We start from the raw sequence: 25,390 nt of genomic DNA, 5'->3' as shown, positions 1-25,390 counted from the left end.
ATCAAGTGAGAAGTAGGCTCATTTTCTCAGAGACTTCTATACAATCAGACTTCTTTTTGCAACCAGAGGAGTCGCCCCCTGCTGGCTGTTAGAAAGAATACAAGTTTAAGGCACTTCAGCATTGGCTTCACTTTTCAGAACCAGAGTTTGCTGCCTGATCACATTGCAAACGGAGGCACAGCCACATTCATACTAACATTCATATTCATACTTTCTACAAAAACGCTATTATTTCAGCACTGTCTGAAAACTGCAGCAGTTTTCTACTCAGAATAATGAGATGAGGGAGCCGGTGCTGTAATGAGGCGTTCCTGCAGTCAGGGTCGAAGCATACGGAGCGGAAACCAACTTTCTGAAGGGCCAACAGGAAGCAAAAATGTGTGTGTGTAGTTGGTTGTTTGTGGCGGGTTATGTAAGAAGGTGCTTTTCATTTTCACACTAATGAAGTGTTTTTGGGAATCTTGCTGGCCTGTCAGCAAGTTCCCATATTAAATCTAACAAGCTCACTCTCCTCCCATCAATCATCCCCGTAGTTCCTCTTGTGCGCACGGACTGGAGACGCAGCGTGTTTGTCTCATCTGTTTGTCTTGTCACTTTCCGTCCATTGTCCAGCCAGTGAAATGTCTTTGCAGTATGTGACAGTTCAAGCTGGGATTATGCTTCTGGGAGATGATTGTAAACATCTTTGTGAACCTTTGCCGAGGTTTGTCTTTGTGCAGCCCGGAGATGCATTTATTTATTTTTTTCTATTTTGATGTGGGGCTCAGGTTGGGCGGTTTCTGGCACAGAGAGAAATGGGCCCAGTTCTATTTGACTGGCTATACAGTCTGTTGCTGGAAAATGCTGCAGAGCAAGAGAGGCAAGCAGGCAATTAAAATAACTTTAAAGCATGTCTTGATGTTTTTTATGTGTTGTTAGAGGTTTTCAGTCTGACATGCAAATTCAACCTCTGTCTTCTTGCTGTCTGAGGCTCTTTTTAGTAATTTACAGTACTGCCAGGGGGCAGCAGGATGCAGCCAGGCTCATTGAGTTGTCAGTCTGGATACAAACCATAGAAATTGTACAGTTTGTAGGCTCAGAAACACACAGAGGATCGTGCAGACTTAAGACTCACACAGCCAGCAGATAGAGGTATTCATCTTTGTCCGTCCTCAAGTACATCCAGGTCACTCTCTCCAAAGAGCTTGTTATGCCTCCGCGGCAGCGACAGCCATGGACAGAGGCTTTATGTTTTCGGGTTGTCCGTCCGTCTGTCCAGACTATTCTTGTGGATGCATGATAGTCCGTTATCTGATCAAAATGTACCTTAAAGGGAAATTTGTATTAAGTATTTAATAGTCTTATCAACATGGGAGTGGACAAATATGCTGCTTTATGCAAATTTATATATATATTTATTACTGGAAATCAATTAACAACACAAAACAATGACACATATTTTCCAGAAACCCTCACAGGTACTGCATTTAGCATACAAAATCATAACATGGCAAACTGCAGCCCAACAGGCAACAACAGCCGTCAGTGTGCTGACTTGACTATGACTTGCCCCAAACTGCATGTGATTATCATAAAGTGGGCATGTCTGTAAAGGGGAGACTCGTGGGTACCCATAGAACCCATTTTCATTCACATATCTTGAGGTCAGAGGTCAAGGGACCCCTTTGAAAATGGCAGTTTTTCCTCTCCAAAATTTAGTTTTGTGCATTATTTAGCCTCCTTCAACAAGCTATATGTCATGGTTGGTACCGGTGGATTCTTTAGGTTTCCTAGATTCATATGATGCCAGTACCTTCTCTCTAGCTTTAAAACAACCTAAAAATCTGAAGTTGCATTAAAGAAATTAGTGGCGTTAAAACGAATTTGCGTTAACGCGTTATATTAATTAGTTCATCCTTTATACTTTAATGTATGGTACCTAGTCCGTGTCTCTTATGTCTATTCACTGTTGTGCAATGATGCTCATTAACAATGAAGTCATCTCCTTTTACTTCCCTCCATCTTTTTCCTCTCTGCCTCCGTCGGTTCTGTTCATTCTGTTCAGTTCTGCTCTTGCACTCAAATTTGTCATGTGTTGTAAATGTCAAAGCTATTTTTTTTTTTTGCCATCTGTGCAAAAATGAATTCGACCAGCTGTGTGACAATTAAAGGACCCCCATGTGTCTCTATCTCCTCTCTTTCTTTCCCCTACATTAAGCTAATCTTGCCTACTTACATGGTGTGTTTTATTGCTACTTAAGCAATCAACAACTTGCTTCAAGCGAGTCTCGGCTTCATGACGGGGTTTATGATGTGCTGTTAATGGGTAAAAAAACAAAACACACACTTCTCAATCTTAGTAGTCCCCTGAGACTTTGCTTGCTTTTCTATTAAAGATTTCTAGTAGGAGTGTGTATTGATCCACCACTACATGGCATTTCATTATATCAGAGAGCACACCACTAACAAGACAGCAGGGAGCATTGGATTGGACAGGTAATCAGAGACACCCATCAAATGTGGCTGGTGTGGTGAGCACACACAGACTTTACGCAGGAACTGAGATGTTAATATAATTACACTCCAGTCACATTTTCCACTTTGTTCATGCACTGCTTCCTTTTATCACACAAAGAGAGAACACATCAATCCTTGACATTTTTCTTATGTCCTTTACGATATGAAGATGGATACCAAGAAGCATACACACACAAAAAACCCTCTGTGAACCTCACATAGACACCTCTGTTGTCGATCAATAGATTACAATAACATGATATGATCACAGTTATGATAATCAACTTAATTGATTGGTTGTGGTTCCATCCTCTCCAGTGTAAAGAGTTGCTGCTTCCCTGGTTTTACATTATAATGAAATGGACATCTCTTGGGTTTGGACTGTTGGTTAGACAAAACCAATTTGAGAACTTAAAGGGCAGGGCCGTCTGTGTTCTTGTCCAGGTTTTTCAAATAGCAAAAAGCAGTGACATAGGTTACCAAAGTAAGCTAATCAATAAGGTTATGAATAATGTGAACGCTAGCTGAGTCAACGTTAGCTGTGCTACGTTTGGAAATAACTGAAAGGGTTAGTTTTTTTGAAGTAGGGTTGTATGTATACGCCCATGTTCTGCAAGGTTAAATTACTGTTTTTGTGAATGTAGTCTGGTGGCTTTGAAGAGAACGACATAGCGGCTTCAGTTCCCCGTCGAAAAGGGCTGTCTGACGGCGAGGTTAAGCGGCTGTGGACGGGAGCAACAGTAACGTGTATTTTAGCTGCCTAATATCAATTCAAGTGTTTGCTTTATTTAGAATATTTTCACTGCTTTACCTCGCCATCAGACAGCCCTTTCCGATGAGGAACCAAAGTCGTTATATCGCTGTCTTCAAATCCACCAGACTCCCTTCACAAAAACAGTAATTTCACCTCGCAGAACACGGGAGTTGCTGGTCTACTACTGCCTCGATCGGTTAGTTTGTTTGTGTTATTGTGTGACTGTCGGATCCGAACTTACAGTACATTGCTTAGCTTCCATGTCTGCTTCTACAAACTGGGAGCGTGCCGACCGCCATCTAAGTTACTGTATGTAACGTTAATACACTGACATAAGGATAAGGATATATGTACATATGTAGAACGTCATCATGCAGAAACCTACGTCAGGTCATGTGGGAAAAAGTTTTTAGAAGGGCTTAAAGGGAAAACAGCATTTTGACGCTAAAACAAACATACTTGGACCACAATTTAAATGTTCAGATTTGAATACCCCATGAAGCTACAGAATGATATAAAAACCTAAAAAAAAGAACAGAAATAACATTAACAACTTCGGTTTTAGCGCTACTCCCTCTCAAAGGACCAGTTGGTGGTTAGTTGTGGCAGCGTATTTCATTTTCATATTTCATACCCACCTTTGACCTGGCATTTGTCCAAAACGCCGGTCTACAGATTGTAATCCATGTCTGTTCAAATGTGTTTCATTTCCTCAAAGTCTGACCTTCAGGACGGTGAAAATCACAGTTAAAGCTGCTTCTAATCCTGACAATCAATTATTTAACAAGCCTCACTGGCAACAGGTAAAGGGTCACTGTGAGGGTGAACTCGGCCTCATTTTCCCATCTATCGCTCGTCTTTCATCTCTAAATTATCTCCTCTGTGTCTCTCGTATCCTCCCGTCCTCAGCAGCGTATCGTCCTTTACTGAACAGATGAACCCCTCTGGCTGCTGAGCTCTGGGCAAGCTATCGACTGCAGCATCATGAAGTCAGTAATTAGTGCGTCCCAGGATGGACTGGTGGCAGTATGATGGAGGAGGTTGCTCTATCATATCAGCAGCTCTCAAATTAGCCGTGAATGATGGGAGAGCAGGGCATTAGCATCAGGTCTGTGGAATGGCTTTAATAGTCATAATAATGTTGACTCTTATATAGTTTTTTATATTTATATATAGTATACTGTATAATGAGAGTAACAAAATGCAAAAGAAAGATAACCATGATCAGACACGTTGAACGATACACTCAGCAACTTGGAAAGCCACGGTAGGAGGATTGATTATTTCAGATGAGAATTCACTGACATCTTTGGTCTTTAGTTTGACTCTGGGGAAAAAAGTGTTTTGTGAGAGATTACAGGTAGGAGATTAGGGACATAGAAGCTCAGTAATTTAAGTAGAAGTGTTTGTGAAGTAAGATTTTAAAAACAAATCTGAAAATCCCCTCGAATGCTAAAATGGAGGATATGTGATCTTTCTTTTTTTGGTGTAGTTAAACGTCAATCTGCTGGGTTTTAATTTAGCTGGAGATGAAAGCATGCTACCTGCCCATAGCCAGACAGCAAGGAATTAAAATAATCATTTGGTGCGAAAATAAAAGCATCTGAAAAGGTGACAAATAACTTTGTGTATTTTCCGCAATCGTTTGTCTTTTAAGTTTTTGGAACCATTTCTTTCACAATGATGAGTGTGTTTTATCTCCTAACTCTATATAGACAGATGGGTGACAAATAAAAGGTAAAACCAACATGAAGTGTCGTAGTAAGGTGTTGGGTTGGGCCACCAGAAGAGCTTCACTGCTCATTCTTCAATTCTCGACTGGAGTGATGAACACTATTTTTCCCAAAGATATTTCCAATCTCCCATAAGTGTTTAATTAAGTTGAGGTCTGATGATTGCGAAGGCTCATCTCAGCACATGATTCACATTATAAACTATTCAGTGAGCCCTCCTGCCCGGTGGATACAGACATGTTCATCCTCAGGGTTGAAATGTTTCGTGGGAAGTGTGAAGGTGATCACTCTGAATCATTTTCTGTTAATGTGCAGTGACCCTTCCTCCTAAGGGGACAAGTGGATTCAAACCGTGCCAGGAAAATGTTTCTCACCTCATTTATTCAGGTTTTTCCTTTAATTTGTAACCCATCTCTCTATATTTATAGAGAGGAGGCCCGTTATAGAGAAGTCCCTTCCCTTCTGCTGTCCCCCATGGGACCTTATTTTGGAAAAAAAAAGTACGGTAGTCAACAGTGAGAGACAAATAATTTGATACCGTTTGAATTGTGGCATGAATCCCACGTGTTTTTCAATTTAAAAGATGATTTTTCACGTCAAGAAAGTCTCAGTTTGTCGTCGTATCATTTTGTTTTGTGTGAAACCACTCAGTGAACTACATCTCTCGTCTCGCACAATATACGTCACCAACACTAGCTAGCTAACGTAGCTATGAGCACACACAAATGAAACGTTATCTTACCCGGTGTGGTTTATCCAGCGACTCTTGGTCTTTTTATCAGCCGGGACGCGAAAGAACGAACAAGACCCGTTGCTCATGTGAGTACATCCCAGTACGAAACACACAGGCATCGTGGTTTCATGGAGAGACGTCATTTATGCAACTTTTTTAATTACGTATTTTCACAGTCTGATACTTAATCAGTTTTACAACAAGCTGCGACTTTCTTGACTTGCAAAATGATCTTTTAAATTGACAAAACATCATATGTGTGATTCATGGCGCAATTCAAACGGGATACAACAAATATTTTTCTCCCGCCTCTCTGTGTTGTTAATGCATTTGATCAAGATGAAGTGTGGATCTGTAAAAATGATGTATTGCATGGGGGGTGGGGGGGGTGGCGGTGTCCACCGTCGCCAGTAGCAGGACCTTTCTTATTGACCCATTAATTATTAGTCCATCATCATCTTATGTGGTGCAACACATTCTGCTTGTGCAATTTACTGTCCAGTTGTTGTCCAATGTGTGATTTATCATCTCGGTGTCGCATCAATACCACTTACCTGCCACTGGCCCCTCACTCGCCCAGGAAGGAAATGGGTTACTGAAAGAGAGAGAGGATGTAGATAAATTTGGTCAAGCGCACTCGGCTATATGTTGTGCCACTGAGGGGGGCCTTGACGATCAGCATTCATGATTTCCGTTAAAGGCGAAAGACATAGATTATTTGTGATAATCTATGTCTCCCCCACACTTTCATAACTTCCTCAATGATACGGTTCATTCATTCTCTCCTTATCTCAAAGATCTTTTCCCCATCTCCTCTATATCGCTCCCTCCTCCTGACTCGCCCATTCCTGGTGATTTATACGGAGTCCTGGGTAGTTGATCTTTATTCAGCGGGCCTCCAGGCAAGGCTGATAACACCAAGGTCCCTCATCAATTCTGTCCAGCGCCTGTGCCCTGCTCTGCCCCCCAGCAGCACACTTTCTCCCTCTCAACCCCTAAAGATACGGTTCACTCTCTGTTTGTGTTAAGTTTTCTGTGTGCGGTGAATTCACAAGCAGTCCTACAAGATGTACACTGTTAAATTACTGAAGAAATGTCTGTAGTTCACAACTGGAGGCAGAGGTCCCTGACGGCTGCTGAGTGGACAGGCTCAAACAGATGTGAATGGCACTCTGGAAATAGCCGAGTCAGTGGGAGAGAGTTGTTTCTTGTGTAATCTGCCACAGCGGAAAGCAAAGTAAATACCTGAAAGGAGTGAGTTCTCTCTTTCCTCAGACAAACCACTTCTTTCATTTGATTTAGGACACTGGCCTCAGACATCAGATTGGTGGAGTTTTGATGTCTGGCTCCTGTGAAATGGTGACACATCTGGTATTTCATTTTCCCCGGCCAGGAAATGTGTTCAGTAGTCAGAACTGTTTAACTTCCCCGAGTTCAGAGTCATAGAGATTATTTGCACAAGTCAGAATAGTGCTGAGGGAGGGCGAGGGTGCATGTAGGAAATAATACAGCAGAATTTGATGGGGATTTTATACACGTATGGTTTTAAAGGAAAGTCCATACGTCCTGTTCTGTTCTTTTCAAATGGAAACATGGTACATGGACTTGCATTTATATAACGCTTTTCTAGTCTAAAGTTTATAGAAGGTCTTGGGAAAATAACATTTTGATGCTAAAACATACATACTTTGAGCAAAATTTGAATACATAAGGAACACCATGGAAAGCTTCTTTACAGAATTATATAAAAATCTTTTAACCAATTGAGATTTTTCATAATTCAGCACCACTTAATAGTAATAAAAATAAAAAATGCACTGTAAATCTGCTCAGTGAGTCTTCTCAGCTGGTCTTACCAACTTGCACAGTAACGGTCCAGTTATGATTTTCTCTGTTCAGTAGACATACAACAACAAGATAGGGCTGGGAGATATGGAGAAAATCAAATATCACAATATTGCAACGATATTGTAGGGTTGACTATTGGTGCTCTCACAAAATATTTACACACTGAGATTTTTGATAAATAATCACCAGTAATGTGGGTATAATGACTAAGTGTAAAAGACAAATAATAGAACAGCTAGAACAGTCAGGTAAGTTCATAAATTACATCTTATTATTGTAATGTAGCCTTTAAAACCAGGAAAAGACAGCACTTATGCCATATCACGATATTACAATATCCAAAATCTAAGACAATATCTAGTCTCATATCAAGACACTGATATAATATCGATATACACTCACCGGCCACTTTATTAGGCACACCTGTTTAATTGCTTGTTAACACAAATAGCTAATCAGCCAATCACATGGCAGCAACTCAATGCATTTAGGCATCTAGAGGTGGTGAAGACGACTTGCTGAAGTTCAAACCGAGCATCAGAATGGGGAAGAAAGGGGATTTAAGTGACTTTGAACGTGGCATGGTTGTTGGTGCCAGACGGGCTGGTCTGAGTATTTCAAAAACTACTGATCTACTGGGATTTTCATGCACAACCATCTCTAGGGTTTACAGAGAATGGTCCGAACAAGAGAAGATATCCAGTGAGCGGCAGTTGTGTGGACGAAAATGCCTTGTTGATGTCAGAGGTCAGAGGAGAATGGGCAGAGTGGTTGGAGATGATAGAAAGGCAACAGTAACTCAAATAACCACTCATTACAACCAAGGTATGCAGAATACCATCTCTGAACGCACAACACGTCCAACCTTGAAGCAGATGGACTACAGCAGCAGAAGACCACCGGTACTAGCAAGGTGTACCTAATAAAGTGACCAGTGAGTGTATATTGCCCAGCCCTACTGCCAGAATATTTAAACAAAGTTATGCAAATAAATCTGGCTAATGTTGTATATCGTCAGGTAAGCTCTTTTATTGGTTATCACCAAATACTCTTTTTAAGCCGAGTTTTGGAGAGTAGCTTATCGTCACAGTAATATGATACAGTACGGGGGGTGTAAAGCTGTAGAGCAGGGGTTGATTATGAATGGCTCGTTGGAACAATGGGCTCATGCTGCAGGAATCGTTACATCTACAGTACAGAGCTTTTTGTTTGCTGCTGTTTTTGGAGATTATACAGTTACCAGAAGGGAGAATGGCTAAATGCTTGACTTGATTGTTAACATGCTCATAAACATTTTCTCCCTCAAACACACACACACACACACACACACACACACACACACACACACACACACACACACACACACACACACACACACACACACACACACACACACACACACACACACACACACACACACACACACACACACACACATAGACGGTTACATTGTTTTTCTTCCATGGGATAGCTGGGTGAGGATCAGACAGTGTTCCTGGCCAACACTTCAGAGAATTACGGTAGCGCTGTAGCAGCTGCTGCCTTGGCTCTATTACAGCACACTGACACAGAGGTGTGTGCGTGCGTGCGTGCGTGCGTGCGTGCATGCATGTATATATAAAGATTGAAACTTGGTAACAAATGTTGAAGTGAGTAAAACAAATGTGACTGATTTAAATCCAGCATGTTTGCACCAAAGGGATGTGATACCGTAGCACGGGGTCACTCAGAATCCCAAACAAAACATTGTACTCATTTGTGTGACTTTGCCACCACAGTTAGAAAAGAACTGCAATGCAACAGTGTGTGCGTCCTCAGCCGACATTTGCATCATAATTATTGCCCCAAAAACACTACTGAAATCTTAATTTCTCCACTGAAACTCCCTGCTCTCTTTCTCCCTCCCTTGTTTCTCCTTCCAGGTTTAGGAGACTCTGACAGGATGATTCATGTTGACGCTCACAGAAATACTGAAAAATTATTAAATTCTGCAGTTGTAAAAAGGTTTTTGGTGTGCAATTCAAGAGTTCTGCCAATGACAATGATTTATTAACACAAAGGTCCGGCAAGTTAAATCTCCCCGAAACAATTTGAACCTTATATTTTTTTAGGGACTGAAACTTTGAAGTCCAAATACTCTGAAAAGTGAAGCTAATGCTGAAGTGCCTTAAACTTGCATTCTCTCTAACAGCCAGCAGGGGGCGACTCCTCTGGTTGCTAAAAGAAGTCTGATAGTATAGAAGTATATGAGAAAATGAGCCTACTTCTCTCTTGATTTATTACCTCAGTAAACATTGTAAACATGAGTTTATGGTCTCAATCGCTAGTTTCAAGTCTTCTTCAATACAACATGATGTTCATTTAGTAAATTATGGTCCCATTTATAGTCAAATAGACCATAAAGCAGGGGATGCTTTAGGTCGGGGCTACCTTGTGATTGACAGGTCGCTACCACGGTGTTGTCCGGTCTGGGAGTTGTCCCTGTATTCGTCTTACAACTTTAACCCTTTCACAGTGTGTTTTCAGTTCATGAAAGTTAATATTAACATTTGGGTCGTGTAAAAATGTCTTATTCGGTTTTACTTAGCTCCACCCAATGGTGTCACATACCGAACACGAGGTTTCAAAACCGTAATCCACAAGCCAATGGGTGACGTCACGGTGACTACGTCCACTTCTTACATACAGTCCAAGGTTATAGCCCAGATTTAAAAAATAGCGATCGTTCTGGTTGCTGATGCAGGTCTTGTATTGGAGGGTACTGGTTTGGAGCCTGCTGCAGATTCCTTATGTTCACACAAAGACGCGCTCCCTTTATGGCTCTCTTCATGGCTCCCTCACACCTCTCCGCTCTCAGCCCAACTCGTCAATAGTTTGTATCTGCCACAGGGAGCTGTTGATCTCCTCTCAGTGCTTCTCCCTCCTCATCTCTTGTAACCACAGCACAGATTTGCCACTATTGATCAGAAAACACTCAGCGACCAGCCTGATTGATTTTCATGGCCGAGACCAGATGGTTTTCCGCTTCCTACTCCATTTCTCACACACCAGCTGAATGGGGGAGATATGTCAGCTCCCAAGTCTTACTGGTGATAATCAGCAGTTGCTGCTGTGTCTGAAGCCTTTTTGTCAATCATACACTCCGGACTATCAAGAGCAGTGAAGTGCAAGATGACCTGCTGTCAGTCAATGGAGCAGATGACAAGTCTCCAAAATTGTACAATGACTGAGTCACTTTTTGGTTTGCTTGGAGGTTTGATGTTCAAAATGTGCTATAACTGTTTCTGTTACTGTTATATTTGATACTAAAATCCACACACAATATTATATATGTTGTCATCAGCCCCAAAAGTCCAGTACAGTTGCTCTTTTCCATGGGTGAATGAATAGTAAAGCCTGGTCTTCTCTGTGCTTTGTTTCTGATCGTGTGCTAACATGTGTTTGCAGGGAGTGACGTACTGCGGGGAAAGCTCTGCCAGCAGTCTGACCATGGCTAACGTCCCCTGGCACCAGGAAGTGGTCGCCTTCGTCCAGCAGCTGGCTGACATGTTGCCTCAGTATGAGATTGCCTGTGAACACGAGCACTCCAACTGTTTGCTCATCGCACACACCAAGGTAAGTACTTCGCTTCAGAGGGACATACATCACTCAACGTAGCATATTATCTGCAGCCTGAACCAGTTTAAAACAGGGAATTTTAGCTATCACACCTACTGAGAACTGACATGCGTAGGTCACAACGTAGAGCTTAAACCCTCCTCTATTGGGTGTTAAATCCTTCATAAAATATTCCTTGGCATCAAACATTAGTTCATTAAATTGCAAGACTTTTCTCATGTAGCACATTTTAAGTACAAAATATTAAGTGGTAAGTTGAAGTTGTTGTATTGGACATAGTGATGGGCATTTTTCTGCCTCGGCGCCGGTGACAGCCGTGGCCAGAGGCATTATGTTATCGGGTTGTCCGCCTGTCCGTCCCATTCTAGTAAACGCAATATCTCAGGAGCACCTGGAGGGAATTTCTTGGCATGAATTTGGCACAAACGTCTACCTGTAGTCAAAGATGAACTGGTTAGAAGTCAATTTTATTTGTACAGCCCAATATCACAAATCACAAATTTTGCCTCAGGGGGTTTTAAACAATCTGTACAGAATACACACCTTCTGTCCTTTACGGTACACCCCTCTCATCAGATAAGGAAAAACCTAACCAAAAAAGGGAGGCATACAACCTGCGAGGCGATGATTGTAGTTTACCGTTTTCTCATTTATTTATTAACTAAATGATTACACGAGAAAATAATCAGCAGATTCATCAGTAATGAAAATAATTGTTAGTTGCAGCCGTAGTGTTGATATAAGATGCGTAAGCATTTTATGTATTTAATGTTGCTTGCAAGTAATACACTTGATTTCTGTTACTGATTGTGTTAAATTCAGGAGACAAAATCTAAAGTAATACTCTTAATCCTTTTTTTTATTGGCCGTTTTATACCGTCATTGACTGCGGACTCCTCACTATTCTTAACCGGCCGCAAGTCATCAGCCGCTTCTTCAGTTTGGACACTTGTTTCCACTATGGATTATGATTTTAAAAATTTTCCTCTCTTGTTTTGCATGCCAAGGTAAGACAATTGCATATATGTGTGTATAACTATCGCGTAGCAAATGACAAACCACAGCAGGGGTCGTTGCAGAAACACCTGGCTGAGATCTGCCCTTTGTTGACGATGTGTTTATCATGATTTTACACTCGCTATCGAGGATGCTAAATTGGCTAAATCATTAAATCAGACACAACAAATAGATTATTGGCCACATTGATTCTTTCAGGGAAAATATATATGCTAATGGTCTCTTTACCACTCTGTGCACTTTAATTTGCAGACATGTGCACGTGCAACAATCTGCATATTTACAGTATTAGGTGCAGCTCACTGCTACTGCCGTTTTTGCATATAAGCCTTTCTAAGTGATCAATGTTATCAGTGGACCCAGACAGTGGATACCGCATTAGCATCCCTACACACATAATAATGAATAATGTGTACCTGGTGATCCGCTTCACATCTGTTGTGATCCTGCAGCGGTTCTTCTCAGACACAAACACACACGTCCTTCTTCTCCACTTCTTTCAAAGCAGCTTTCCAGACAGCTCAGAGACTCACTGCAGGTTCCTCCTTTTTAAATTGGTGTTATTATTTTATTATGTACTGTATATCATTTAGTCTCCTCTCTGCTTTCCTTTCTGAAATATGCAACCATCAGAGTGGTTTATTCTGACAGAGGCTCACCCGTCCCAGAAAGTATCAGTCAGTGGTTTGTTCTGGCCGTCAATAATTAATGAATGATGATTAATTGCCATCTTGGCTCTCTGTGACGGAGTAGAAATTCAAGCCAACCAACTAGGCATCCACATCTCCCTATCACACACACACACACATAAACATCGTGCTCGATGTGTAATCTCAGTTTATTTAAACACCCAAACTCCTAATCCTCCTTTTGTTTCTATTTACCAGAGCTTTGTCTTTGTGGGACTTCTTCCAGGTTTATTTACCTCTGTGGTGTTTGTAGGATCTTTCTGGGCCCCCGATGCCTGGAGGGAGGAACAAGGCACGAAATGTTTATTGTTTGTTCCACAAGTTTTCTACTACACAGAGAAATGTGATGTTTTCATGTAAAAGTTGCCACAGTTTAGTAAAATCCTCAAGATCTACCTCACACAGGATGTTGGCAGCACAAATCTTGTGAATTTGCAGGTAGGTGTCATATGATGGCTGAGACAGAGAAAAACAATCTGGATCTGAGTTTTCATTTTGCTTTGTGCTGTGTAACGAAGACAGAGGAGCTGTTAAAAACCCAGTTGTTCACTTAATTCCTTACACACCAGCAAGCACACAATCAATATTGCACAGAATTGATACCACCTTCCTCGACCTGTCCAAGGTGAACCCCGCCTCCGCGACCCTGAACAGGATGATAGGTTACAGATAATGGATGGATGGATACCACCTTCCTCTTTTCATCTCTCTCTCTCTCTCTCTCTCTCTCTCTCTCTCTCTCTCTCTCTCTCTCTCTCTCTCTCTCTCTCTCTCTCTCTCTCTCTCTCTCTCTCTCTCTCTCTCTCTCTCTCTCCTCTTCTGTCTCTTTTTTCATCTCTATCATTCTCTCACCAACACTAATGTAACGGTGGCCATTTCTGCAACTGCTTTAGACACCTCAATTAATTTGCACCTCCTCGCCTCCAATTATCAGTATTTACTTAATATACACACTCATTTCTCTGCACATCTTTCCACTTCCTGCTTTCAGTCACGCAGATCGCAGTATTAGAGCTTGATGCTCTGAAGTGGGATCTATCTGCCTGTTAGCTAATCACTCTGGCTGAGCTGCTGTGAGAAGAATGAACAGCGTTTTTCACTCACTGCATCTTTTGAGGACTTTTTAGCATCCAAAAAGGCTTTTTTTAATGTTTCAAACACACAGTACCTCCAATTGTTTTTTTCCTACTGTGTGTATGTGTGTTTTTTCTATATCCATACGTGGCTGTACATGCACTTCAAAAAGTTATCAGGATGTGAATGCAGTTGTGTTTCTGAGTGGGACAAAGAAGAAAAATAAATAAAATTGCCCAATGATTATTTTAAGATTTTGTTAGCCATTAGAGGTAAAAAAAAAAATTAAAAAAAAAATTATTATTCCAGGAAAAAAACTCAGAATTTCTGAGATTAAAGTCACAAATTTATGAGAAAGAAAAACTAAAATGAATGTGTTTTTTGTCAAGGACCCATATCTCTTCACTGGTGGTCAAGCCAGCCATCACTCACATTTCCTTAGTCAAATCAGCCAATGCTAAAAGTGAAGTGCACCCATATACTGACATGTCCTTTATGGTAAATGTAATCAAACGGCCCAGATTGATTTGTAAGGGAAGCGACAGGGAGAGCTAGCTACGGACTTGGCAAGTTAGCGGAAGGATGCACATGTGACTATGCACGGTTTTCAAAATAAGGTGTTAAGAAAGGGTTATATACAAAATACATATATGGAAATAAGATTAATGTGATTATATTGACAAGAAGTATAAAACGTGTTACCAGGGTCCCTAATAAATTAAAACGAAAACACCACTAAACTGTGAAGGAGATGTCTTTATTCTTTGGTTTTTGAGTTGCTGAAACAGAAATGTAATGAATAATTCCTGAGTTGAGTTGAGGACATCTCTGCCTACGTATAGACACAAAGTCAAGCATTTTTACTGTATCACTTTAGAGATGTTTTTATAGCACCTCAAGTATTCAGTTTATCAGAGTTTTTTCTCGTATTTATTATTTATTTATCGGAAATTTACGAGTTTTTTCTCAGACTACCCCCCTCCCCTGGCTTCGTTATTTATTTATTTTTTTACCTACGATGGCCCTAATACGGCGTCTACTATTGTGGCTAACATAGATATTGACGACTTTCTTTTTTTAGTTTGACAATTTATGTTGACTTACTTACTCGTCATTTTTGTGCAGTCATCAATAATCCATCAGTCTGGGAACTGGAGGCATTTTTAGGTTTCCTTCTGTAAACGGAGAGTCTGATGTTTTTCTGTTTAGTATCTTCAGCGTCCTGAATGTCTTCATGCAGCACAGTCTCGGCAGGAAGAGAGAATCCAGAAGAATCCTCCTAGTTTTTATGTTAACTTACATAACAGCGGAGTTTAAAATGCATCACAGGAAAGCACATCAGTCTCATTTTGGGTGTGTGTGCATGCTCACTGCACAGTCCTCAGATCTTCTACTTCAAGATGGATGATATCACTGTTTGATGTAGTCCTTTAAAAGACATCAGAGCTGTATGTGTGTGTGTGTGTGAGATCACTCTTTAGCAGCGAGTAGCGATAGATCCTCCCTGCGCTGACACATCATCATCATTAGTTCCTTTTCAACCTCTGGGATCTTCCCATTGATAGGCATGTCTCTACCTCTCTCACCCCTCGTTCTACTTTCTTTGCCAGCCTTTTCTCTCTTTCATCTCCCCTCCATTCGCCCCCCCCATCTTTTATTTCCTCCCATTCTCCATCCTCTTCCATCCATCTCAGTCCCATTTCTCTCAGAGGACGCTGTAATGAAAACAGCGCAGTCACAAACCTCCCGGAGATAATCCCTCTGAAAGACCTGTTGGCTTACAAATTAGACCTGCTGTGTTTTAAAGTCCAAGTTTAGTTGTCCCCTTTTTTGCAGTCAAACATCCTGTCAGATTTATTAGTATTTCTTATTACTATAAAAAAATATATATCTTTAAAGATAAATCCGTAATCTTGATCGTGATTAATCGTTTAGTCTGTACAATGTCAGAAAATAGTGAAAAATGTCTATCCCAGTTTCTCAAAGTCTAAGGTGATTTCTTTAAAGGACCAGTTTTAGGATTTAGTGGCATCTAGTGGTGTGGTTGCAGATTGAAACCAACAGAATACCCTTCCAACTCCAAGGCTGCAATAACGTGAGCCGCAGAGTGCAAAACCGTGGTAACAGCGTGGTATCTTTCAGGACCTTCACCTTGCCTACTTTAGTAACAACGAAATTTAGATGGTGGCTGACGGTACCACGGTTTGGCACTCTGCAGCTCACATTGCTGCAGTTTCACAAGCGTGTCGGAGAACTATGGTGGCCTTCAGGTAACGTAAAAAACGTGAAAGGCTCTCTCTAGAGCCAGTGCTTGGTTTGTCCGTTCGGGGCTACTGTAGAAACATGGAGGACTCCGTGAAGAGGACCCGCTCCCTATGTAGATATGAAAGGCTCATTCTAAGCTAATGAAAACACAACGATTCTTAGTTTCAGGTGATTATACACTAATGAAAACATAGTTATGAATATTATATTCCATTTCTGCTAATAGATCCCCCAAATTCTTACACACTGGCCCTTTTAATGATCTTGTTTCGTCAATCAAAAAAAACAAAGATATTCAATTTTATATGATATAAAATAGAGGAAAGCAGGAAAGCTCCATGTTTGAGAGTCTGAAAACAAATTTAATGAATAATCGATTAGCAAAGTAGTTTCAGATTATTATTTTTTTCTGTCAATCGACAGATAGTTGACTAATCGTTGCAGCTCTATTGCTAACTACCTGCACTTTTGCTGCATTCACGCCGCCTCAATAGAATGGGAAAAACAGAAGGACCTCTCGTTATTACAAAAATAGGAGCATACATGCATTATTTCAAGATGATTATGATGCCTTTACTATCTTCATAGTCGCACCAGAAATGGAAAGGCAGCCTACATTTGCTGTTTTTATCACATTAAATACAGTATTTATAGTGGTCTGTTGACAAGTGGAACCAGATAGTGTATAGCTCCTTCTCAGTTGGTCGAATCAATGTGTCACTGTTGATATTTGATTTTATTTAGTTGGTGGTTTTGCAGTCATTTTGCCACCATGTTGCTGACAGGTCTGTAGTTCTTTTCACCAAGTGGGAGAAGTTGTAGCTGTCAGAAAATCCTCCCCTGACTTGTAATTACAACTAGACGGCATTACGTGAAAGGCTTTTCACACTCGGTTGCTCGCCTGCACAACATGGCAGGAAGGCAGCGTTTTATTCCTGGGTGGATGTTTGTGTTGTGGCTGGTTCAGCAAGCCAATGTGCAACACTAACTATATATGAGTCCCTGCTTATAGATAAGAAGAAGACTTGAAAACAAACTTGGGTTGCAGTTTAAAGTCTGAAATCATTTGATTGCCTGTATGCAAAAAAAAAATCTCGTTTTATGCCGACGTGCACAGACAGCGTGTAACATCACCAAATGAAAAAAAAACATATGTAAATAAAAAAGAGAGCACAGGAAATCTATTTTACAGGAAAATATTTTCCTGAAGACATAGATGAGATGGGATGGTTCTCTGTGAATGTGTGTGTGAAAGTACAAGGGCTGTGTATTGGCAAGAATCTGGCGATATGAAACGTATCATGATACAGGAGTTACCATTCAATATATTGCAATATATTACGATACTGTAAGTAAAGTGATTTTTTTTAAAAATCCAATTTTAGGAAAACTGTCATAGTATAAAGAACACACCACCATATGTTAAGTTTTTTTATGCAATCAGAACAGTGTGATCTGCATTTATCACAGTCCCTGTAACATCCAACATCATAGTACTACTTTGAGACGGCGCATCTCAAATTAAATAAAGAGTTAATCTTTTCATGTAAACTATTAAATGACTAGAATGGCACTGGGAGAGCGCAGACCTCTGCTCTCTGTGCAGCTTGCACCATCATCCATGTGTATTTTTGTTTATGTTGAGATCAGCTGTGTGTAGCGGAGCATCGTAAAACACTTCATTCAAACTGGACAGAAACAAAACAAAACTCACCTAAACCGTCGTCGTTACTCTTTCCAACAATCACCAAGTGTGCTTTGGTCAATCTCAGCTGTAATTTCATCAAGTTTAAAGTGAAAAAACGCCGAATCTACAGGTGTCCCTCCACCCGCCGCTCTCTCTCTGTCCCTCTCTCTGCAGGCAGAAGGAAAGAGGCAGGGTGACGCATCATGAAAGCGTCATCAGTTACACTGCGCATGTCTTAAAGCTTGTGGTGTTAATGCACAGGCTGAGCGGAGTTATTAAATACAATTCCTGAAGCTGTAGTATGATCCGGATCGCCACCAAAATCTATTGGATTGTTCATTGTGCCACATCTCACCCCTCCAAAAAATGTCATTAAAATCCATCGCAGACTTTTGGAGTAATCCTCCAAACCAACAAACCAACGCCGGTGAAAACATAACCTCCTTCCTAGGCCTTCAGCCGTGGCGGAGGTAAAAATCAATACAGTGTTTTTGAGAATCGATACAGTATCCCAAAACACAATATCGCAATATTAGATTTTTTCAATATTTTCTTACACCCCTAGAAAGTTCTGTACAGCTCATTGGCATATGCACATACCTCCTGTGGAGCTCAGTGGAGAAGCTGTCCTCAATGATCCTCAGCAAAGACGCTGTTAGTAAAAACAACCGGCCGTCTTGTTCTCATCCCAGACAGCTCAGCTTCGCTTCGTTGCTTAGAGACTGAAACTGTTTGCCGAGATGCCGGCTGAACAAATATCACCGCTTGTCATTACCAGAAACATTAACTCCCAAATAGGCGCTGCATTCATTTCCCCTCCGTTTCTCAGGCCTCATTAGCGATGCAGCGGGTAGCGTTTCTCTAATGGCTGAGGCAGGCGCAAGGCATCTAAAGGCTCAAACGCTTAATGCAGTGACTCCCCCAGTGAGCCGGCATCTCTAGCAGGAAAGCCTTTAACTTGGCAAATAAATGTTAGTCCTTCATGAGTACATTTTGTCATTTTGAGTTGCTGTTTTTCTGAGAAAGTCAGTGATGTAATGCTAGCGCTTTTTCCCCTCCTGTTGTGTGAATTACAGCTGTGGAAGCAGTAAGTCTGAGCATTTCATAGAAGCCGCAGTGCACACACGGGGGTCTGGCCAAAGCAGAAAGAGCTTTTAAATGCTAAAAGCTGAGAGCTAAAAGCACAACACTCGTCCCCAGTGACAACTTGTCACCATTTTGCATCCAGTGTTATCAAAACAAAACTCATGAGTGAGTCAGAGTCATCGAGGACCATTTTAAAGATCAGAATTTGCTATAAAACAGCACCGGACTTCAGAGGAAAGGTGTGTGTTGTGTGTAGTGTAATACCTATTTTGCTAGTTTCTTCTCAGTCTTTCCCATCTGTAAAGACAACAAGGGAAACACGGTATTGTATCAACTGGAGAGCACTGTTGCATGCTGGGAAAGTAGAGGTCACACTCTTCACCCTGTTTGATGGTTTGGGAAAACAAGCAGGATTAGAGACAGAATGATGTTGGAGGCTTTTCCCTCACAGTCAAACGCTCAAGCTGTTCTCTCTCTCTGGTAGTTAGTGTGCCTCTCGCAAACAAACACACACACACACACACACTCTTTTCGGCTCCTCGCTCTCCTTCTGTCCGTTTATGTCCCTCTTTTTTCTCTTTAGTGAGATGGATGGCGAGTTGGGTGAAGGAGTATCAGTGATTGATAAAAGGAGAGATGGGAGGAGGTGGAGTTGGTGAATCCACAACCATTTAAAGACTAACAGCGAGTGGCAGATGAGGAGCAAGAAGCTCTCTGTTGGTCTTTTTGATCACATCTTTAAATTCACACTTTTCTATGTGAGCATTACATCACTCAGTGAGAGAGTTACAGACCTTGTATACATCACATCACCTACCTATCTCAGTCTAAAGTACTGTATTGTAAGATTTGTTATACATAGAAAAACAAAACAGTAAAAACCATGAACAAATAGGGAGTGATCTTTTCATTACCAAAAATAAAATCTGGCCTGTGGGGCGTAACATAGTTAACCCAGTTTTCCCAGCGTGACACAAATAATTCCAGTTTATGGTTAACATATGCTGTTATCCTCTCCATTTTGTAAATGTCCATTGTAATGTTTATCCACGCATTTAAAGTTGGGCTCTCCTGTGATAACCACTTCCTCGTTAAGAGGCTTTTTACCAGCTACCAGCAAAATATTTAATAAATATTAGTCTCTTTTCAACCATTCTTGAGGCAGAAGTCCAAAAAATAAAGTCTTACTCTCCAGGGGTACATGACATCTGAAAATATCTTGCAAGGCATCTCTCTCGAAATCTGAATCTCTCTCGAAACCTCCCAGAAAACATGGTAATGATGTGCATTTAGATTTCCACAATTTCTCCAGCAAGCTGGGGAGTTGGGATTCAGTAATCTAACTATCGATGTATCCAGGGGACGCACCCTATTTTTTACCTGATAATGCTAAATAATGAGCAACAAATCTGTGTTGAAATCTGTAGGACGAGAGCTAGTTAACGCGTGGTGTATCGCATATTCCTAATCACAGCTTGATTTATTGACACATGTGTCATTAACATTGTGAGAGGGCATTTGTGCTGCATTCATGTCGAAGTTCCCGACCGGTAATATTCACGTGAATGCCCCCTTAAGTCGGAACAACAACTCAAAACTTTAAAAGTTTTTTCAACACTTACAAATTATTCTGCAGCACTTTCACCATTTAAATAAACACTTTGCTATACATGATGTCAGGTGTTTCTAATTTCTTTCTACACCAGGTGTTCAGGGATGCATGAAGCTGGGGCTGGGAGGAACAATATCAAGGGATGACAGTTGGGGTAGACTAGTAGTACCGGCAAGAACTTCAATCTACTTTAATCCCTGCATAAGACGACACTGTGGGCGATGGTAACGGGTGGATGTGTTTCAAATGATTCATCAGTTAATGAAAAACAAATCATTTGATTAATCGGTGCTGAAATAACTTTTAGTTGTAAAAAAGGCCAATTGGAGAATAAAACCAGAGGTGGTGTTACGTTACTGGCACCTCCATTTGGATTGGTTATGGTTTTTGTCCAGGTATCATTACAAATGTCTTAAAACATCCTAATAAATGCCTGCAGGTTTCCACATACAGATCCATAAACACTGCTCGCTCATCTACCACCTTGTTTCTCTCTCCCTCCTCTCTGTGTGCTTTCAGTTCAAGGTGGACGGCGAGTGGCGGACGTGGATCGACTACGAGCGTTTCCAGGAGCTGGTCCAGGCTCACGAGGAGAGTGGGGGACAGCAGGGCTTCTCAGCCTTGGACTACATGGCCAAGACTCCCAGCTGGGCTATGTTCGGAGCCAACGAGCAAGGTTTTGACCCCGTCGACACACGCTTCCAACGACGCAACAAAACCAAAGACATTTCAGGATGCTGATAGATGTGTGAGAGAGAGAAAGAGAGGTAGGATGAAAAAGCGAGGACTAAGCTCCATAGCAAAGAATTAAAAAGAAAAGTAGGGTTCAATGTTTTTCCGCTTTGAGTTTCAAAGTTTCCTTTTTTGTCCCTAGCTGCCCTCATTCTCACTTTCTCCCGCTTGTCATTTCTCTTCAATTTTTGATCCTTCAGTTTATTAGCTTGAGCTCTGAGATCAGACGAAATCCGTCAGAATCAATTCCTTTGCACTCACTTTCTAGACATTCCCCTTCACATTCACTTTAGGTGCTTTCCTTGCTTCCTATACTGTATGTACATAGATCTTTGATACTTCCCTCGTTTTTTTGAAGGGGTCATTATTATAAATGTCAATGGCTTTTGATCTTTGATTCATCTGGCAGCACTTGGGAAGGTTGACACTGTTAACGTGGAACCTGGGACTGGTTTCATCATCAGCTGACATATTTTTCAATAATCCAGGTTCTAGTTAGGCAGCCGTACAGCTCAGGACATGATTAGCATATAAGGAGCTCTTCTCCTCATGTCACCTCCCAGAAACCTTTTCCTCCTACTCATTAGGACAGTGGTTGTATTTACTTGGTGGTGAGAGACTCGAGCAGTGAGAGAAAGGCATCAAGGCTGCGTCTCCACTGGGAAAGTCAGACTTCTTATTGCTCTCTTTGTGACGGATAGTTCTGCAATAGAGAGGTGAAGTCCCGCCCCTTCCGGTGGACCCCGTTGGACGTTACTTTGGAAAAAATATCCCCATCCTGTTGGAATTGCGCCATGAATCACACATATGATGTTTGTCAATTTAAAACATAATTTTGCACGTCAAAAAAGTCGCAGTTTGTCATAGGTTTGTCATAGTATCATGTAGTTTTGTGTGAAACCGCTCAGTGAACTACATCTCTCATCTCGTACAATATACCTTGTCTTACTTGATGTGTTTTATCCAGCAACTCCTGGTCTTTTTATCATCCTGGAAGCGAAGAAGGAACAAGACCCGTTGCTCCTGTGAGTTCATCCGAGTACGAAACACACACAGGCATCGTAGCTTCAGAGAGAGAGACGTCACTTACGCAATTTTTGGGTGCGTAGTCTTTCTATTTACGTATTTTCACAGACTTATACTTCAGCAGTTTTACAACAAAGTGCAGCTTTCTCGACTTGCAAAATTATGTTTTAAATTGACAAACATCATATGAGTTATTCATGGAGCAATTCAAACGGAATGAAAAAAAAATATTTGTTTCTTGCCGTTGACTACCGTTAATATTTTTCAGTTTTTCACCATAAGGGGCTGGACTTTGTCTCTCTATTCTGATTCTGGTTTGCTGTACAATATTTAAAAAAATCAAACATCATAATATAGTTGAGTTATTTCAATACGATAAATACGTATTGAATACCCAACATGTTATCGTATTTTCGTACAAAAATACGATAACATGTTGGGTATAGCGTTTACTAGTTATGCAGTATTTGAGCTAAAAATGGATGATGTAGGAAAAACTAAATGTTACTGACATTAAATCTTGCTTTATGCTAGCGATATGCTAATCAAGATTTCGTGAAACTCTTTAGTGATTTGGGGCCAATGACATAGCTGGATAGCTAGCTAGTCTTTTCGTTAAACATACTGTCAAATTATATTTACTGTTTTTCAGCGCAATGTTACTGACATTGAATCTTGCTTGCATAATTTAGCTTTCTGGCTCCTAGAGATAGCTCCCGTTGCCAAGTCGTATCTATGGTCCGTCCTATTTACTGGAGCAGTGAACAACGTTTCCCATCACATAAGAACCTTATGGGATGGTAATGATTGTTCCAGGTATTAGCAAACCCTCAGGGTTACCAGGGAACCGCTTTTTTGCAAGTGATGATGGTATAAGCCGGATAATGCCATTCAAGGTGTCCATTATCGGGAATTAATGGACTTTGCGTCATCCATTAATTCCTGATAATGGACACCTCGTCGGGCATTATCCCTTACATGTCTCTCAGCTCTTAGTTAAAAAACACTGGTCACAAATATGAATAAACTGCTGATGTACAACACATTTTAAGAATGAATCCAACTCCTAAAGATCTACATTCAGCCACCACCGAGGATCAGGTATGAGGAGAAGCATCACGGGTGGCGATGTAGCTTCATATCAGTCTAACTCGTCTACGCCTCCTCGAGTCCAGCGTGCCAGAATAAAGCCTTTACTGATGTTTTAGTAAATCCAGATGTAAAATTCATTTTAATTTCTTTTTTATTTGAATGTAAATCCAGATGTGAACGTTTAAGTCCGTTTAGATTTGTCTTGACTCCCTGTTGGGAGAAACAGCAGGTGTGGGGATATATCACTATAATAAATGTATGTGGAATAATCTGCTTTGTCATTTGTGAATTTCATACGCAGCACGCACACACACACACACACACAGTGGTGTATTAAGGCACACGGGTCATGCTGTATTTCTGGAAGAAAATCGTATTGTCTTTTTTTTTTTTCTGGCAACAAAGTGGGAAGTTGACATTTTAAGACTACAGTAATTGTGGTGAAAGCTTTCTGGGCTGCACTTAGAGGGCGACAGAAGAGCTCTAATTGAACACGGATGGGGGCAGAGGTGAAGTTCAAAAGTGATGCAACAGTACGGTAACTCCCATTAATTATTTTTAAAGTTTACTCGACTGTTGTAGTGTAGGAATATGAAACTGTGGTAAGTTAACAGTATTGGTGAATGAGACACATTCTTTTTTGTTTTGTTTTTTGCACTATAGAATTACAAATCCTATAGAATAGTTGTCATAATAGAGAGTATTGTATTATCGGATTTTAACATTAATATGATAGTGTTATTTCATACTGTGACTACAACTCTAAGACATTTTATTATCAAATCCCCAAATCTTCTCTTTCTCTCCCCAATGTTTTTTTTTTTGTCCAAACTGTAGCTGATTGCCTCCCCTTGAAATCTTCGTAAGCTTGACCTTTGCTTAGGTTTTTTCTGCATCACAAAGTCAGATGGCGCAAACAGCCAGGTGCAGAGCTGTGGAGGCGTGAACATATCACCACCGTAGTTCTTCAACATGCTTGTGAAACTGCGGTAACGTGAGCCGCAGAGTGCAAAACCGTGGTACCGCGAGTCACCGTCTGACTTCCGTTGCTCCTAAAGTATTATTGTGTTATATGGTAAAGATGTCCTCTGAGCGAGGCGAACGGCATCACCACGGTTTTGCACTCGACGGCTCACGTTACCGCAGTCTTGGAAAGGGTGGAGTGAGCAGAGGAGTACTCAGTTGGTCGCAATCTGCAACCACAGCACTAGATGCTACCAACTCCTACACACTCTACCTTTAAAGACAGCAGAACCAACATTTTTCAGATATTTTTATTCGAACATTTTTTCAGATTTTTTTTTCAGACTTTTTTATCCAACATTTTTCAAATCTTTTTTTTCAGACTTTTTTTGTCCGACATTTTTCAGATATTTTTATTCGAACATTTTTTCAGATCTTTTTTTTCAGACTTTTTTATCTGACATTTTTCAGATATTTTTTTCGGACATTTTTTCAGATCTTTTGTTTTGGACATTTTTTGTCCGACATTTTTCAGATCTGTTGTTTTGCAACTAACAAAGCTTCCACTTCCGGGTTCCATAATACAAAATACTTCCTATCCATCCTAATAGTAATTTTGTCTCAAATACTCTTGTTCTTTGTGTACTTTGTGTGACAAATAAACAGTAATACCAGAGAGACAAAAATCTAAAAATACCAGCATCTTCTGTGCAACAAGAAGCAATGGCTTAATTATACGTAATTTTTTAATTAACAGCCATTAAACAGAAGTAGTAATCAGTAAAACCTCAGCATGGATGCACTGCAGATACACAATGTCCCTCATTTTCTTAAATTGGCATAACTGAGTTTTCAGTGATGTGAGATTACACAAAGCACAAGAGAGAAGACACTCCTCAGCGGGTAAACTGTAGATGATTGAGGTCGCCGGGTGTGAAGTCATGTAACTATAAATCTGTAACAGG

The 25,390-nt window shown here is 40.8% G+C and overlaps 1 protein-coding gene across 1 annotated transcript in view; it reads left to right on the top strand.

Moving 5' to 3' along the window:
- Positions 1 to 23,731, top strand: part of tyw1 (tRNA-yW synthesizing protein 1 homolog (S. cerevisiae)) — a 72,930-nt gene extending 49,199 nt beyond the window's left edge. The window contains exons 15-16 of the mRNA XM_074641195.1: positions 11,012 to 11,179; positions 21,132 to 23,731. Coding sequence (XP_074497296.1) covers positions 11,012 to 11,179; positions 21,132 to 21,353 — 390 coding nt within the window. The 3' untranslated portion in view covers positions 21,354 to 23,731. The remainder of the gene's footprint in view (positions 1 to 11,011; positions 11,180 to 21,131) is intronic.
- The last annotated feature ends 1,659 nt before the right edge of the window (positions 23,732 to 25,390 follow it).

This window comes from Sebastes fasciatus, chromosome 7 (genome assembly GCF_043250625.1).
Source record: "Sebastes fasciatus isolate fSebFas1 chromosome 7, fSebFas1.pri, whole genome shotgun sequence".
Taxonomy (NCBI): Eukaryota; Metazoa; Chordata; class Actinopteri; order Perciformes; family Sebastidae; genus Sebastes; species Sebastes fasciatus.
The sequence above is the reverse complement of the archived record's forward strand: the minus strand, read 5'-3'. Positions and strand labels throughout refer to the sequence as shown.